Source organism: Tiliqua scincoides, chromosome 5 (genome assembly GCF_035046505.1).
Source record: "Tiliqua scincoides isolate rTilSci1 chromosome 5, rTilSci1.hap2, whole genome shotgun sequence".
Lineage (NCBI taxonomy): Eukaryota > Metazoa > Chordata > Lepidosauria > Squamata > Scincidae > Tiliqua > Tiliqua scincoides.
The window spans coordinates 19,765,952-19,783,917 of record NC_089825.1 but is presented as its reverse complement, the minus strand read 5'-3'; the positions used below and the strand labels follow the sequence as shown (position 1 = coordinate 19,783,917).

General features: G+C 44.0%; 1 protein-coding gene across 13 annotated transcripts in view; it reads left to right on the top strand.

Moving 5' to 3' along the window:
• Nucleotides 1-17,966, top strand: part of KIAA1217 (KIAA1217 ortholog) — a 252,662-nt gene that overhangs the window by 216,306 nt on the left and 18,390 nt on the right. For 9 of the 13 annotated variants that reach the window (XM_066629019.1, XM_066629008.1, XM_066629017.1 and 6 more), the window contains 4 exons: nucleotides 1,986-2,090; nucleotides 2,589-2,638; nucleotides 8,166-8,338; nucleotides 12,075-12,250. In XM_066629019.1, coding sequence (XP_066485116.1) covers nucleotides 1,986-2,090; nucleotides 2,589-2,638; nucleotides 8,166-8,338; nucleotides 12,075-12,250 — 504 coding nt within the window. The remainder of the gene's footprint in view (nucleotides 1-1,985; nucleotides 2,091-2,588; nucleotides 2,639-8,165; nucleotides 8,339-12,074; nucleotides 12,251-17,966) is intronic. The other 4 variants (XM_066629018.1, XM_066629011.1, XM_066629009.1 and 1 more) reach the window with 1 other exon arrangement.

The window sequence follows — 17,966 nt, the reverse complement described above, 5'->3', positions numbered from 1 at the left end:
GCATAATCCCCATTAGGCCTAAAAGTTGGGTTGTTCCATGAATAACCTACACATTGTTATTCTTAGGTCATTTCAGAATATTCACTCATGTCTCGTTGCATGCTCACAACAACTGCTTACCACTCCAGTTTGTCACATGCTTCTCCTATGCTGCTAGCTTCCATGTTGTGCTCCTGTCAACCATTGTATAGCTTCTGCAACATAAGAACATAAGAACAGCCCCACTGGATCAGGCCATAGGCCCATCTAGTCCAGCTTTCTGTATCTCACAGCGGCCCACCAAATGCCCCAAAGAGCACACCAGATAACAAGAGACCTGCATCCTGGTGCCCTCCCTTGCATCTGGCATTCTGACATAATCCATTTCTAAAATCAGGAGGTTGCGCATACACATCATGGCTTGTATCCCGTAATGGATTTTTCCTCCAGAAACTTGTCCAATCCCCTTTTAAAGGCGTCCAGGCCAGTCGCCATCACCACATCCTATGTCAAAGAGTTCCACAGACCAACCACACGCTGAGTAAAGAAATACGCGTATTTTCTTTTGTCTGTTCTAACTCTCCCAACACTCAACTTTAGTGGATGTCCCCTGGTTCTGGTACATTATAGCCATTTCCTTACCAGTGGTGAATATGCAGGAAATGTTGCTTACAGGTAAGAATTGGACCATTGGGTGGAATAAATCCTTCATCTAATCTGTTTGTGGGAGGCTAGCAATAAAAACTATTCATAATGACTTCAGGCTTATGCATGCCTTGGTGACAGAATGGATACACTGCGTGACCTTGTAGCACATGCAAACATGGTATTGTCACCATGACTGAGACCTTCCTTGATCATGTCAAATATATGTGTACTGATGTTCACAAGTTATGTTCTCCATGCCATTCTGGGCACACATTTGCAACCAATGAGAGGCACGCATGTGCCATGGAAGCTGCAGCCAATGGTTAAACTTCCTTAGTTTAGCCCTTAGTTAAACTTCCAAGCTCAATAAAAACAAAAAAGAAAATAACTTTGTATCTATTGGTTGCTGCTACCTTTGGTTATTTCTTGCAGAGACACCACAGTGTCCCAGTCAAATGCATCCCAGTACTGAACATTTGCATCTCTTCTTTTTGCATCCTGGACATTTGTGTCCCAATATATATGTATATTTATATTAGATGTACTTGTTATTTTTAAAATGCAAAGGTCGGGTTAGGGCTGGGATAAGATACCTAGGATATATTGCATGGGATTTGTTGCCAGTTATAGTGTGGTGCAAACAGAAAGAAGAAAGGTCCCCTGTGCGAGCCCCAAGCCATTACTGACCCTTGGGCTAGTGCAGTTTCCGTGATGCTTTCATGGCAGACTATAAGCGGGATGGTTTGCCACTGCCTTCCCCAGTCATGTTACCTTTCCCCCAGCAAGCTGGGTACTCATTTTACTGACCTCAGAAGGCTGAGTCGACCTTGAGCCAGCTACCTGAGACCCCAGCTTCTGCTGGGATCAAACTCGTGTCCTGCGGAGATTTCTCAGTTGCAGTACCTCGACCTACCACTCTTTGCCACATGTGGTGATGCAAATAACTAGGATGCAAAATTTAAAAAAAAAAGTACATAATTGTCCAGGGATGCCAAAGACCAGGAAGCATTTGACCAGGACACAATTATCAAGGACGAAAATTCCCTAACACCAATTATCGCAGGTTTGACTTGATTGTTTTAGGAACATCTTTGTGAATCTTTGTTGAAACTTTACCTTCTAATCTGCTTTTTCATCCCAGGCAGCTTTGCCCATTGAATGTCTCTTGGTTATAGTTGGCTTTAAAAGGTTATGTGGTTGATCCATTGTCACAAGGATGTGTGCAACTGGATGCCCAGGAGTCATTGAGCAAATTCTGTGGTATCCTTCTAATCCCATGATCCTCATTCATCTAGAAAAATCAAAAGTCTTGAAAGTGAATAGATTTGGCTTTAACAAACGGTTCTCTTGTCTTACAGAGAGAGGATGCAAGCCATGGAGAAACAGATTGCCAGTTTAACTGGTCTTGTTCAGTCTGCGCTTTTAAAAGGGTCAAATACAAGTAATAGCAAAGATGCTTCTAGGTAAAAAAAGAATTCATTCAATCTGTTTCTCTGTAATTATTTCATTGATCAGCACAGGAGCAAAAAGAAACCTGAGGAACTCTTGGGGCAAAATCCCCCAAGGATGTCAGTGGAAAGTCTTGCCAATTAGTTCAGGATTTTTGCTCAGGGCAGAGTAATTAACAACCAGATATTTTTATTTTCCAACTTCTTTGAAAGTTGAGAAATGAGAATATTCCTCACAACACAAGGAAATTTAGCCATTTCCTTCTTGCTGACGTTACAACAGATTTTATGGTTAAATGTCTGACGGAAATCTCTTCTTGTTTAAACTTGTATGTTAAAGAGAGATTCTTCACCCTACCAGTCATTATAATAAATGTAGTCTGTGTTCTAGAAAAGGGTATTTTAATGTAATTCAGACTGTGATTATAAGAAGATATTTGATTGCTGTCAATAAATGTCTGCATAAACTACAGGGTTTCCATAATTCTTTTTTGTTGTTGTTGTTCAATTTAGTGAGAAGATGGTGAAAACTGTATCCACTAAAAGCCACACAGAGAAGTCAGGTAAGATATTTTGTATTGCCTGAAAACCTTGAAGGAAGATCAGGGATTTAACAAATGGACTGTGAAGGCTCCTTCATGGGGCTAGCCGGTGAGGTATAGTATTCACTATGGTTTGAGCAACAGATAGAGGGTCAGTTTGCAATTTGAATTGGGGAGAGATTGCTGAAAGATGTGCGGAGTTAACGACAACTGAAGTGTTCTTTGGGAGCCTGAAGAATGATTAGCAGTTGTGCTATTCTTTTTAAGAATCTGCTTCCTTCAAATAGGCTCTATAGCTGGATCTTGGTATTCATGGGGGATCCATTCCCAAACCCCAGACCCCCCATGGATACCAAAACCTGTGGATAATGGAATCCACCGGTGTGGTCCATCAAAAACCTCCAAAGGCAACTGGAACTGTGTTCCAGTCACATACGGAGGTGTTCTGAAGCGCACACATGCTCCCCCTCGCTTCAGAAGGCATTTTCAATACTTTTTAAAACACATTCCTGGTTTTTCACTGAACTGGAAGTGTGCTTCAGAAGGCCTCCCTCCAAACGTGACCAGAATGCAGTTCTGGTCGCATTTAGGAGGTACAGGTTGGCCCATATTGGGTCAAATCCATGGGCCACAAACCCACAGTTAAGGAGGATGGACCTGCACTGTGTAAAGTGACAAGCACACTGAGCCTGGTTTCTGGATAGAGGTACAGGGTGGATAAAATGGAAGGAATCTTTCCCAGATCCACGCCTCCATTCACCAAAATGAAACCCTGTCCTTGACTTCTCAATAGGTCTTTCCTCAGATACTGTTGATGCATGTGTCTCCACTCTCCCAAAAGAAAGAAAGAAATTAGCAAAGTGTGATCAGTGAATTTATATAGTGCAAAATTGGTTTGCAGTCTTTTTAAAATAACTGTAATGCAAGTTGATGAGCAGAAATGAGGCCTGGGCAAGAGACATTGTAGCACATTTGGGCAGATTAATGGGGGGAAGGCCTGTGCCTCTTTAACGAGGTGCTAACTTTACCCCCATTTACTGCTCCCCATCCTGCTTTTGTTATGGTAATGAGTGACAGATCCTGAGCTGAGATGCAAACTGCTCCAGCCTCTCCTTATGCTATTTTTGGTGAAGAATCTCATGAAAACCAGCTGCAGACATATCCTTGGAGGGAAAGGGGTGGAGAGGCTGAGCATGTGTTATAATAAACAGGAACCCTACAACTTTCCAGTGCTTTTGTTTTTTGAGAAATAGAACAGCTTTTCCAGAACCATGCACAAGGCAAGAGTTTCTTGTTTCAGAAAACTCATCATCTCTTGCTTACAGTTTGTTTTTTTCCAGGGGAGGAGTGCTTTCTGGAGCGCTTTCCAGAAAGAAAATTGCAGGCATTAAATGTGCCAAAAGGCATGTGCTCACTAGCTGTAGACCTGGGATTTGACTGCATTTCCTTAAGAAAGCTATTTCCCAGCTACTGCATGAGCAAGAAAAGAATTGGCTCGACTTTGGTGATGTGTGATGGCATCATGTTCTACACCAGATGCTACTTCACAGCTTGTCGCAATCACAATACCCAGTGCTGTGTTCAGGCAGTCTTTTAGTCTGTGCTTCCCCTGTGGCGCTGGCTTGAAATATGGTGCTGCCTGGGGTTGGCTGTTGGAGGAGTCAGGCAGAGATGGGGTGGGTGTGGTAGTCAGGGAAGGAATGTGCATCTGCCAGGCCACCATATTTGTTCCTCCCTTGGGAGAGATGATGCAGAATCTTTTTTTGTACTCATGAAAAATGGCCCCAAGCAAATGCCAGCTGGGAGCCTGCAGTGATCCACAGAAGGACAAGTGAGGATGTTTTGCTCTGCCCTCATTTCCCCTTTCTGAATGGGAAACTCCTTCCTAGGCTCGTCAACTGAGCGACAGGCAGGCAACACGGGGATTTTGTGTGTTGGTATCAAGCCCATCTGTGATCTCATTGATGTTAACATTTCAAGGCAACTGCAGCATGAGGCAGTAAAAATAAATCTGTTTATTACTGTTCTCTGCTATGTTTAGCTTTTTTTTCGCTGGAGGACATAGCCAAGCCTTATGCCCATTTTGCAAAAAGGAGACATGATCTAACCTCTTTAAAAAAAATAGTCAGAATTGAACCTTCTAAGGTGATAGGATTGCAGCCTCTCACATGCAATGCAAAGTTCTGGAAGTGCCCTAGCAATGATGGGAGAAGAATGCTGGGAAACTAGTACAGACATCTCCCCCCCCCCCCCGCATCTGTGAATCCAGTATCTCAGTATCTGCTGATCCAGTTCTCTGCGCCAGCCCCCTGCACCCCCATGTCCATTAACTTTGTTTAGGTTTTTACTGATGGTGCCAAGCAAAAATGTTTCTTCCTTTTATTGACTGCTATAACCATACAAGCTTATAGAACAACATGCATGCAGTCAGCCTGAACACTTCAACAGACTAAGCGAAGATTAATAGGAAGCAGGAGATAGTGTCAAAGCCTTTACAGCAGTGTTTCCCAAAATTTTTAGAGGCCCTAGAGGCCTGTTTTATAAATGGCAAGGGTTGTGGCTATAATGGTGATTGGGCAGCTTGTTTAACCCTTGATCAACATCTTCCCTGTCAGTTTCACAAAGCACCAAAAATTGGGTCATGGCCCACTGTTTGGGATCCACTGCTTAACAGAAAAGGCTGCCAGGCAAGAGGACTCATGGGTGGATTCCCCTACCTGGCTGGTGCAGCAAGGGTGGGAGCGATGCTGGCAGCCCCTTTGCACCCTCTTTTGCCTGGAACCTGGGGTGTGCCTCACCTCCTCCTCCATCACTACACCACTGTGTAAGGGAAGAGGAAGAGGATGAGGCAGAAGAGCAGGAGGGAAATCAGAGGGAGCCAACTGGAAGAAGTGTGGCTAGAAGAAAGTTAGAGAGAAGGAGGGGATCAAAGTTATGAACAGCAGCCTTCACTGAGAGATTAGAGGGAAGGAGTGTGTTCACAAATACTTGGTTACATGGTTGTGTTTGTATGCATGTAGCAAGATCCTGAGCTATAAGAGTATTTCAGCAAAATTTAGAGGACATTTCTGACTGGGTTTCTCAACAATGTCCCTAATCCATGTTTCTTTCCTGATTGTCACTTAAACTTTCAGAATATTTTTATGCTCTGACATTGATCGTTCTAGGTTCAGGCTACAGTAGTGATTTTCTGGGCTCTCTTGACAAAATCAGAACCGCTGCAACTTTAACCAAGTGCTGTGACACTGATGTAGTTACAATTTAAATCAATTCTGATGTTGCTGATTTGCTCTTTATATTTCAATTTGCCCATTAAAAGCAATTACTTCCATTAAATGGTGCACTAAATCTGATGATGTTCTCATTTCCATCCAAGTACCGAGACACATCAAATATGCGTTAATGAGTCTAGCTTAGAGATCCAAGATTTCTAACCATTGGCAGAACGAAATTGGGAGGTTGTCTTACTGTGGGTGAAGTGGCTCAGGGCCCGTTCTGAAGCTTCCCAGCGCCCAGGCCTGCAGCAGTACCAAAATGGCTAACATTGTATCCATTCGGGCTGGGAAGCCAGGTCTACTTAGCTTGCACTCTCTTACCCCATGTAAACCCCAGGCAGCCCCTATAGATCTTCTCAGATCTGCGCCTGCTCCATGTTAGAATTCCTGGGCTGGGAGGGGGGTCAGGATATGGTGGTAGGGCCTGCCACCATCTCTACCCCTCCTGCCCCGCTCCATCCCCCCACCACACCTTCTCCTGTACACACATTGCCAGGAGTAAGCTCCTATTTTTGCCCGGTTCACAGGTGTACACATTTGGTCCCTGTTGCATATATGCCATGTTGAGCAGAAATAGCTTAAACACAATAGGTCTTGCTTCTGAGTAGACATGCATAGGCTTGTGCTCTGAGAATTCCGTGTGTGTTCAGTCTCTCTCTTTTTAAAGCAAGTTTCTAGCCCTTATAGTGAAAAGGTAGTGGAAAGTGTCTTGGAGCACAATTAGATGTCACCCTGGAAAATTTGTGGTACCAGCTCTGCATTTGTTGAACAAATGTGGAGATTGACAGGCTGAGTATCAGCAGTGTTGCTTAGCCCTTCCTGTATCTTCCAGCTATTTCCTGCAAATGTTTCTCAATGACTGTTTCCCCCCCCCCCGGACTGGTGCTACTTTCAACTTCAGAATGGTCTGGGGGGTTAAAATTGAGTTTAGGCCAGTGGTTCCCAAACTGGTGGGTCACGATCCCACCGGCCTGGGAAGCAATGGTTAATGCCCCTTTAAGGGGCGGGGTGGAGGAGGCAGCAACGCGATCCCCAGGATTGCGCTTCTGCTGGGGACGGGAAGGGTTTTTTAGCTTACCTGCAGCCAGCGTTGCAGTCTTGGGGGGTGCAGAGAGCCCTCTGCAGGGCTCCCTGTGCCTACTAAAGTGTAAAAAAAAAATTAGAAAAAAAAACTGGCACTTTCAGTTTTTGCAATCCTTTTTTTACAGTTTTGGAGGCACAGGGAGCCCTGGGGAGGGTTCTCCGCACCCCCAAGACTGCAGCGCTGGCTGCAGGTAAGATAAAACTGCTGGGCCTGCACTGTATCCAGTGCAAGTTTAGAGCTGTCTGAGGCTCAGCCCGAGGCAATGGAAACTTTTCCCCGGGGAGAACCACAACAGCCCCAGTGGGGCTACTTGGATCTGTGTCACCTAAATCGGTGGCACAAATCTAAGCAGCCCAGAGCTGCCCCAGGCTCTCCGGGAATGAAACTAGGATCCGGTATAAGTGCCAGATTCTGGCCCTGCACCCGCTCCCCACCCACCCACTTCTAGGAACACCTGCCACCTGCCGTCCCCTGCCATGAAATGGCTTCCTCCCGCCTTCTCCCCACATTCCCCATTCCCCTTCCCCACCACCCCTACCGACCGAGCTCGACCAGTGCAACCTTACTGGGCTCCAGGGCTCACATCAGTGCAGGGAGACCCCGAGAGTGGGGCAAAAATACTTTAAAGCACTTTCACAACACTCTTTGGCCGGCACAAAGGACTTGTGCTGGCTGAAGGGGTGCACTGGATTCTGCCATTAGTTACCTGAGCCAGCTGGGTGTCTTTCTGAATGCATTCATTCTTTCAGTCTGTGTGTGGCATACTCTAAACTAGATTATACAATTATCTATTATTATTATTAGTGATATTGTGAGCTTGCCCAAATGCTGAGGACTGAACCGGTGACAGTCATGTTCCAGCAGTTATCTGAGTGTAAGGGAACATGGCAAACTTGTCTAACAATCCATTTTGAACATAATAAACTGCAATTATCACTTGCTGATTACTATATTTATGTGGTTATGAATGCCATCCATTCTTTAAAATCACATCAGTTTTCTTCTGAGTTGCAGGGGAAGGCAGCTTAGGGCATTGGAGGAGGGAACAATCTGTGACGATGTTTTCACACAGGAGTAAATTAGGCAATCTGTACATGTCTTGATACTTGTGGTTGAAACAGGACAGAGGACAGCGAAGGTGACTGAACTTTCACTCTGAATGAAATCATTTCGTGCTGCTTATTTTCAGGATCTGCACATGTGTCTAGTGGGAAAAATTCATTAGCAGCTATTGAGGCTGCACCTACAAGCACCAGTCACTCTCTGCCAGTCAGGTCCACAACCGTACAGCACAGCCTGTGTGACATGAAACGCAACATATCAGATCTCCGTATTCAGCTGCACCAGATGAGACAACTGCAGGTAATTTTGCATCTTTATGCTTGGAGGATTGGAGGTGCCTCTGGCAAGAGGATTTTCTTTTGCTGCCACAAGGTGCAGCAAAGTGCCTTGTGGCACCATAAAGCTATTTTAAAGCTTCTCCATCCCATCAAGCCAGATGGAAGATGTTTCTGTTTGGAAGGGTTTAAGAAGTATGTAGTGTTGGAAAGAATTGAGAGACAAATTGTCTTTGCACAATTCCAATTTCAAGAAATGGGAAATAAAACTTTTTTTTTGCCAAAATCCCATATGTAAAATTCAGAACTGGGATAATTCTGGATGAACCTTTAAAATGCTCGTGGAAGACATTTAATTTGCCTTGCTAGATGAGAGAAAGGCGCATTTAGATTAGACTGTTGCTGTTTCCAACAGCAGCCAGACAGCTGTGCCTTGGAAACTGACACATAAGGCATGAAAAGGATGCCATCTGCTGCATATGGAGGTACACAGTATGTTTAGCCTGCATTTTGTGGCTGCATTTTGTACTCAGTGAAGATTCCGAACACACTTCCAGAGCAGCCTTGGGTCAAAGCAGAGGCATCCCGAAGGTGGGTGTGAGGGTTGGGTAGCAACTGTCCCAGAGGGAGTGCTGATTGGCGGCATCAGCAATCCTATCCCCTTCCCAGGCTCAATCCACCAAAACGAGGCAATATGGACATATTCTAGTTATTTAGCAGGCACAGGTCCATTTCCCCATTGCGGCTACTGGGTCTTACCCTAGGGCAGGGGTGCCCAAATCCTGGCCCTGGGGCCACTTGTGGCCCTCGAGGTCTCTCAATGCGGCCCTCAGGGAGCCCCAGTCTCCAATGAGCCTCTGGCCCTCCGGAGGTTTGTTGGAGCCCGCACTGGCCCGACGCAACTGCTCTCAGTGTGAGGGCAACTGTTTGACTTCTCACAGTTCTCGCGTGAGCTGTGGGATGAGGGCTGCCTCCTCTGCTTGCTTTTTTACGTCTGTGATGCAGTAGCAGCAGCAAAGGAAAGGCCAGCTTTGCTTTGTGCAAGGCCTTTTACAGGCCTTGAGCTATTGCAAGACCTTCATTCATTCATTTTTCCCCGGCCCCCAACACAGTGTCAGAGAGATGATGTGGCCCTCCTGCCAAAAACTTTGGACACCCCTGCCCTAGGGCAAGGGGACTAATGTCCCCTTACTTAGTGAAGACCTCCAGCATGCAAAATTCCCCTGCAGAATGCAGAACAAACTGCACTGGTGCCACTGCATTGGTGCAGGGGAATTTGGTTAAGATTGGGCTGCCTGTTTGTTAACCCACATACAGTTTTTCAGTACACTCCTGCAGCGATTCAAGACCTCTCTGCATTCCGCTGAAAAAGAGAGAGCGAAAACTCATCATTATCCCCATACTGATTTCCAGCTCACAGACTTCTATGGGAAGATCTCTATGGAAAGCCACAGCACTGCACTGGCTATTATTTTCCCCTTTAAAATAAACAAGAACCAGCTGCTTATCTCCAGATAAATGGGAACAATCCAACCAAACAAACATTCTGCAGATGCATGCCTTGCAAATCACACGTAGCTGATTTTCTGTGTCCACAATATCCCACAGCTTAAACTAAAAGATGCATGAATCATGAAACCACAAGGATCAAAGGGTAGGAGGTGGCCAGCGCCATAGTTTTGGGTATGGCGAAATCTTTCCCAAAACGTTTTTAAGGAGAAGCTCTCAAAGTTCTTAGAACAGGATAAACAAATTGTTTTATGTTTCTTAAGTCATCTTTCTATTGCATGTTATATTATTCTATTCAGAAGAGTAAATTGTGTGTGAGTGTGTTTCTGTTGTGAACTCTTCAAGGATCCATTTATATGATTCAAAATTCTTATTTGTGTTCAGGATAGAACAAATAACTTAAATAAATAATATCTTTTAACTAATATGATGCCTTTTGGAACTGCAGAAGAAATTCTTAAGACACCCTTTCTTCTGCATTCAGCTTAAAATCCACCTTTCCCCCCTATCTTGGGCGGGGGGAGGGAGATAAAGACACATTTGCATTTACAGTGGAAACATGATTTTGCTCCTCTGTAATGCAGAGTGTTGTGTGGTGCCAGGCAGTTCACATGCACACAGAGTCATACTTTTCTAGTATGTGTGGTCTCAGTGACCTAAGCAGCAAACAATTGCAGAGAGAAAGAATAGTCCATTCTGTTCTTGTGCATTGTGGATACTAAGAGAGCTGGGTGCTGTGTTTGTTGCAGTACAAAATGTTGACTCTTCCCTTGTGTTTTGCTCTTCAGAAGATTTTAGTATTGGAATCTTGTAAGAGGTAACAGATTAAATATAATGGAGTCGGGGTAGAAAGTGTCCCCACCTTTATTCAGCCAATTTTTCATTGGCTGAGAAGATCAATAATATTACACTCATCAGTAGTATTTGGGAATTCTTAGGATTGTATCAGAAGTATAATGAAATTGATTAGCAAATGAATTCACTTTGAATTGTAAAAATGCCAAAAAAGAGCATGAAATTTTGTGCTTGGCAACAAAGCGGAGTAATTAGATAATTCAATCATATGAAAATCCCAAGCTGCACAGCAAATCCTATTTGAGAGATCACTTTTAATTTATGAAGCCAAGGCTCAGGAACACATTCATGTCCTTGACTGTGCACAGAAGAGGAACAGCAGTGGGAGACCGGTGACTAAATAAATCCGGTCATTAGAGTTCTGTGTATTCATGCAAGCAGAATGTGTACAAGATATTGTCAAGGAGATAAACAAAATTTCATCCAGAGTTGAAATTCAGTGTTCTGTTTGTTTGTTTTTTGTTGGAGTTTGATAAACTCCAACAATCAATCAATCAATAACTGGAGTTTCCCCCTATTTGCAGTTTCAGTTTCAATTCTGTGGACAGAGTTATGCAATTGTAATACTGCTTTTCCCAGTTGAGCTTACCCACTCATTAACCCAATGAATTTTCAACCTTTTTCATCTCAAGTGACAAGGTTCCAAAATGGTCAAGGCACACCATCAGTTTTTTTTTTTAAGGACATAGTTTATCATTTTTAAAAACGAGTATTAAGATTGTGTTTAATGTTCAGTAACGGAGCAAGGGCAGGATGGAAGAACAACATGTTGATGTGGAAGCAGCAGCTGTGAAGATTCCTCTCGTACCCCTTGTGCTCCTTCACCTGTCCCCAGGTCCCACACAGCTGCCAGAATAAAAGCTGGCAACGTAAAATTTGACCTGCTCTTCTGGGATGTTTTCCATGTGGCCATAAAGCAGTGCTATGAAGTGCGCATAGAACAGAATGATCCATTCGTACCATCTTCTGGAACAACAGCTGCTCTGTGGCGCTAAACTATACAGCAAAAGAAAACAACATCCTTGCTTACAGCTTAGCTGTGCCAGATTATACCACATGAAAGAGGTCATGAAGGCTTTCATCCGGTGTGGAAAGAATTGTCAGCCACCCCGCACTGGGATGAATGCAATGTGCTTGCTTATCTGCTCTCTGCTTGAACTCAGATGCATGGTTTATAAGTTAATAGAATTTGTGTTCCTTCCCTAGCTCCTTTGTCCTTGAAGTAACATTTACTTAAGTGTAAAGTTGATGGAATAAGTTCCCCCTGCCCCTTTCCAAAATTGCATTCAGCTGCCAGAACGTTTGGCCAAACCAACTTCTCAGCAGTGCTATGCATTCACATTGTAGGGATGCTAGTCAGGCAAAGAAAATTGAAGTTGATTTCTTTTGTGGAACAGCTGCAGAATCAGGAGGCGCTAAGGGCCATGGTGAAGAAAGCTGAGCTGGAAATCAGTGACAAAGTGATAGAGAGAGCGAAGAGACTGGAAGATCCTGTACAACGGCAGCGCCACCTGGTGGAGCAAGAAAGGCAAAAATACCTTAATGAAGAGGAAAGGATTGTGAAGACCTTGTGGTGAGTGAAACCACTTTCCTCCATGCTTTCAAGTGGGCGCTGTTTATGCTGGTTGATAAGCAAGTTGGCTGATAAAGTACAGGCATGTGCTACTTAACAACCTTCCCCTTAACAACGGACCACATATACAACGGTGGTCAAAGCACAACAAAGAGCTTTTTAATGAGGCAGTCAGGTCTCCCACAGCCTGCAGCAGAGTGTCTGTTCACACAACAAAGAAGCTCTTAGCAACACAGAGGCAATCTGTCTCCAGTAGCCTGTGCAGCCAGCTAGTGTCTGGCAGGGAGTGTCTGTTTACATGATAAAGGCACTAAATTGGGCTGAAATTTACAAAATTTGTGCCAGTTTATGTTCAGGGTTACAATTGCAGGCTGGAGCATCCACAGGTTTTGACATCCATGTGGTTCCACAACCAAACTCCTGTGGATATGGAAGGCCCACTGTACTGCACAAGTTTTAGATTCCCATGTCCTCTCCTGTCCTCACTCTGTTACACTACTGGTTCCATTGCTTTCACTACTACTATCTGATGCACACAGCCATCTGCTTTAGAGCTACCTTCTCAACTGACAGCTACCTGTCAAACTCAAAATAGCTACCCCACAGTCTTGACAGTACTTCTCACATGCCATATGTTCAGATATTAAGGAGACACACTTGGACTCTCCTTTACAGCTCTGGATCTCCTTTCTCCTAAAATTTGTCATAAGAACATAAGAACAGCCCTACTGGATCAGGCCATAGGCCCATCTAGTCCAGCTTCCTGTATCTCACAGCGGCCCACCAAATGCCCCAGGGAGCACACCAGATAACCAGGGGCCTGTGCATCTTCATGAGGCTATCTGAATGCAATTGTGAACCCTTTTTTTTCCTATATCTACAGGTCCGAGATGTGTTTAGGGTTATTTTTAGCTACACAGTGCTTCTCAATTTTTTACCATTGCGACCTACTTGGGTGGCTACCGCAACTGTGGCATGCCCCAGAGTGCCTTGCAGCTTCTGGGTAGTGGCAACATGCAATCCACCAAAAATTGGGTCATGATGCATAGTTTGAGAACTGCTGAGCTATAATGAATATGTAAGAAATGAAGACATATCTTTATATCTCTTTGCAATCCAATGCTCACTTACCTGGGAGAAAGTCTCACTGAAATCAGTGAACTTCTGAATCCATGTGGATAGGATTGAGTTGTGCAAGTCCAGTCTGCTGCCAGGAGCCAAAGGGATAGGTCAGGGTGTGTATTTAACTCACTGGTATCCCAGTGCTAGAATTGGCACATAGCTAAGCTGTTTAACAACGGCATTTCTTTCAAAAGATTTTCCAGTGGATTTGGGCTACTGTATATCTTTATTTTTAATTCCATTACATTTAGGCTCATGCCCATCTTAAACCTTTCTTATCTACAATATTGAATATCCATATAGTATGGTGACTAGAGGGAAAATTTTGAAGTAGAAAAGCAGAATCAATTCTCTGTTCATCTGTGAAGTTCATGGATTGGCCTTGGGCAAGTTGCTATTTCTTAACCAAAGTCACAGGCTTCTTATAAGCATGCTCTCTCTCTCTCTCTCTCTCTCCTACGCACCTCCCTAAGTATGTTCACTTGACAGCAAGTTCCACTGATTCAATTGTGCTAGCTTTATGTTCGCTTTGAACTGTAGTCCAAGACCACCAAAAATCTTCTTAGCCCAGTCCTATCAAGGGCCTATAGTAATGGACCTGGTGGTCTGCTACCATCGGCCACATTGTGGTTGACGGAAATGGCCATATGTACTGTGTGTGTGCCATACTTGCCCAGACTCTGTCGGTCCAGGTACATTGGCAAAGGGAGTAGACTGGGGTCAGTTTCGGACAGGAGGAAGAATGGCAAGGGAAGGATCTTGGCAGCAAATTTGCATGCCGGATCCTATCCGCCAGTTTCCAGCCCACCCTTCCTCTCCTCATACATAGCTGACGGGTCCAAGGAGATCCATAGGCAACTATTGGCCTTCTAGTCACCCCTTCACCATAACATGTCATGCATGCTCTGGTGACACAGCTCTATGCTGTAGTGTGGTAGGGGCTATGATTGGGCTGTTATTCTATGTCACTGATTTTTGTTGACCTGACCAGCACCTTGAACCATATTTCTGAGATGGTGATAGATAACCTTTACGGATTAGACTGCAACGAAATCAATAACTTGCCTAAATAATTCTTTGTTTCAAACTTGCATTTTGTCAGTTACTCATTACTAAATTAGTTGCTTTTATTACTCTTCTTAATGTACAGATTGCTGTGTCTATGGGATGGCTCATTTATTTGCAAGGGCAATTTTATTATCAGTCTTGTACTGACATTTTTAATCATCGTGCTCTAGAAATAGTGGCAAGTTATTTGCAATCCTCAAGGCCCTGAGTGATTGTAAATAACGACAGGCCCTAGATTCTAAGGGAGGCATGGATCTCATTGTGTTTTGCCAACTGCCTGTGATTTACTGGAGAAGTACCCAACCTCTAATTGAGAGAGCTGCATTAATAAAAGCATTTGTTTTCTCGGCAACATTCTGAACCTAGAGCATTGCATGTTGACAAATTCTACTATAATAGGCTGTCAATCAAATCAAAGTTGATTAGGTATTAATTTTAATAATAATAAGTAATAATTATTAATAAGTAATACTAATAATACTAATACTAATAATAGATGCATGGGGCTTTACAAAGATTGAAAAAACTGGTGTCTGCTCCCTCCTTTGCTTTCTGATGGAAGGGAGAGCATCTTGTTTACAGTACACTGCATAAAGATCTTACAGTTGCTCAGTCCATTTTTCTGTAGCTCAACTTTGTAGGCTTTGTGAATGGCCTCTGGAAAAAATTTGTTTCCCGTGTAGTACAGGAGAGAAATTTGGAAAGGGGGAGTACTTCTCATTATTTTGATTTCCAGATATCAATGGTTGGCAACCTTCAGTCTCGAAAGACTATGGTATAAGCCTACAGCACCCGGTATTCCCAGGCAGTCTCCCATCCAAGTACTAACCAGGGCTGACCCTGCTTACTTCCAAGATCAGACAAGATTGGGCATGTGCAGGGTAACAGTTGCTGCCAGATATCAGGTGATTTTGCAAGAGAATGTGATTACTGTCTTGTCTAAAGATGCTGTCTAATGCACTCTCACCAAGAAGTAAATCCCACTGGACCTAGCAGGAATCAGTTTTGAGTTACATATGTTTAAGATTGGTTGGTATTTGTAAAAAATACAACCGGGTCTTCCGCAGACCCATGAACTACGGCTTTGCTCCTGGAGTGTCGCAATTAATGAGTCTACAAAAAGGCCAGTTATGCATATTGCTCCATAAGACAGGCTATTTGCAGAGCTTGAGTAATCCCATGCATTTAAAACACAATTTGTTTATTATTTATGAATGTCATGTCACTTACAAACTGCTTTCCTATACAAATGTATTTAAAGCAGTACACGGTTAGTTTTGTTTTTTTTAAAAACGCATTAAAATAAGTAGTAACAAATTTAAAAATGCTTGATTTCTTCAAGTGAGAAATAAAATAAAAACAAAAGGCTAAAAAGGCTACAACACAACAGCAAAGGCATTAGAAATAAGTCTGCAAATTCCTTTTTAAACTAATTATCTTAGCAGCATATCTAAAGCTGGGAAGAGAGTGGAGCTTCTGTTTCTTATCAGGGAGGATGCTCTGTGGTAGAGAAAGCCCTAATTCTAGCATGTGCCGGTTATCTAGCCAACATAGAGGGATCAAGACCAGGACCCAGCAAGACCCAGCCATGAGAATGATTAAAATGGCTACTTCAAACAGTCTGCCTCCTTGTGTGCCCAGAAAGAAGGCCAGAAGGAGGAAAGAGAGCCCCCTCCACACCTCCTTGTCTTACCTTTCAGGAGGACCATCCACCTGTCATTCTGCTCTTTCCCCTGATTTCTTTGCCTACCCAAGTGAAGCAAGCAAAATGTTAGGCAGAGCATGTTAGGAGTTGTATCAGGATGTTCTGCCCATCCTGTTTGTTTCAACTGAATGGGCAGAGGAGCAAGAGGGAAGGAAGGCAGGTGAGGAGCAGGCTGTGATCCACTGCCCACCCTGCCATAGATAGAGCCACATTGACCTTCTTCCCATTTGCAAAACGCATGAGGGAATCAGATCATCCATTTCTCTATCCACCCAACTTGCTCATTCCTCAAGTCGTCCCTTTAAACAAATCTGCACTTCCTGACACTTTGCCAACAGTCTGAGGCTAAGAGGCAAAGAAGGAAGGCCCATAGCCAGGGAGACAGACCAGGGACAGACTGCACTTGCTCCCGGTGTGGAAGGGATTGTCACTCCCGGATTGGCCTTTTCAGCCACACTAGACGCTGTGCCAGAACCACCTTTCAGAGCGCGATACCATAGTCTTTCGAGACTGAAGGTTGCCAATACATACTTCCTGACTGCATGAGGAAGGAGCAAGATGAGGGACTAGGAAAGGGGATCATTACACCTGGAAAAAAACCATACAAGTAGTGGCAGACTGCTTCCCTATCCACTCACCTTGCCGGGGCCTCTGAGAGGAATTTTATTAGGGGATACAAAGTTTCTTTTGGGCTCCTTTGCAAAGGAGAGGGGTGAAACAGCAGGAGAGGGTGGTGATGGGTGAGAAGAATGGGGCAGGGAGGGGCAAAACAGGGTGGGAGGAGGGTGGGGACAGCTGGAAATGTCTTTGGAGCCCAGGACTACCCACCCATGTGGAATCAGCAGCTAGATACAGTAATATGGAAAACCATACACACTCTTGAGTCTCTCTGAAATGTTTTAAATATAGAAAATCACAAAGAAAATTAGCATCATCATATTTAGGCTCACACTAGAATGGAAAGTGTCCTATGTGTACCAAAACTTGCTTCTGCAGCAGCTGTAGTCTTCCAGCTGTGTCCCTGAGTTCCTATACACTCCTTCATGGTAAGCAGATCCACAAGCCAAAGAGCTACTGTAGCAGGTCCGTTTCCTCCCAGATTTGACATTGTGTTAAGGAATGTCATGTATGCATTCCTCAGCCCAGTATATATGGCTTGCCAGTAGCTGCAGTACTGCAGTTGCACGCTCGTGGTAGTGTTCCCAGTATCCCATGAGGGCAACAAGTCTGAGTAGATAGGAATATATAAGATCCCAGGAAATTTCTTAGCCCCCTTTTTGACACTGGACCTGGGTACAAATAACCCCTTTACCCCCCTTTCCTAGGACACTTGCTAGAGGCCTCTGGGAGCAGCAGTAGTAGTGGCAGGAATGCCAGAGAGGCTTTCACATTTCCCTTCACCAGCATCTTTCGTAGCTGTCCCACCAGTGTACATTTGTATTGTATTGTGTAACCTATTGGTTCCCAAACTGTGGGTCGCAACCTGATATTTGGTGGGTCACCAGAGCGTGATCAGATAACTAATTGCCTCAAGTGCTGAGGCTATTCAAAAATCGGATACTGTACTGCTAATTACCCTGCAAAGAGCTCGTCTCCTGCGGTTTGCAAGCCTGTGTAAATATAGGGAGATAATAAATGTTTCAGGGTCTTTTTTATGCATAAATAAATTATTTCTTTCTAGATCTCCTTTTTTAAAAAGTCTGTTAAACCTAGGTGGGTTCCAACAGAGTGTCATTTAAAAAAGTGGGTCCCTGTGCTGAAAGTTTGGGAACCACAGGTGTAACCTATTATAAACTGCCTTGAGGACTTTTTTAAGACTCA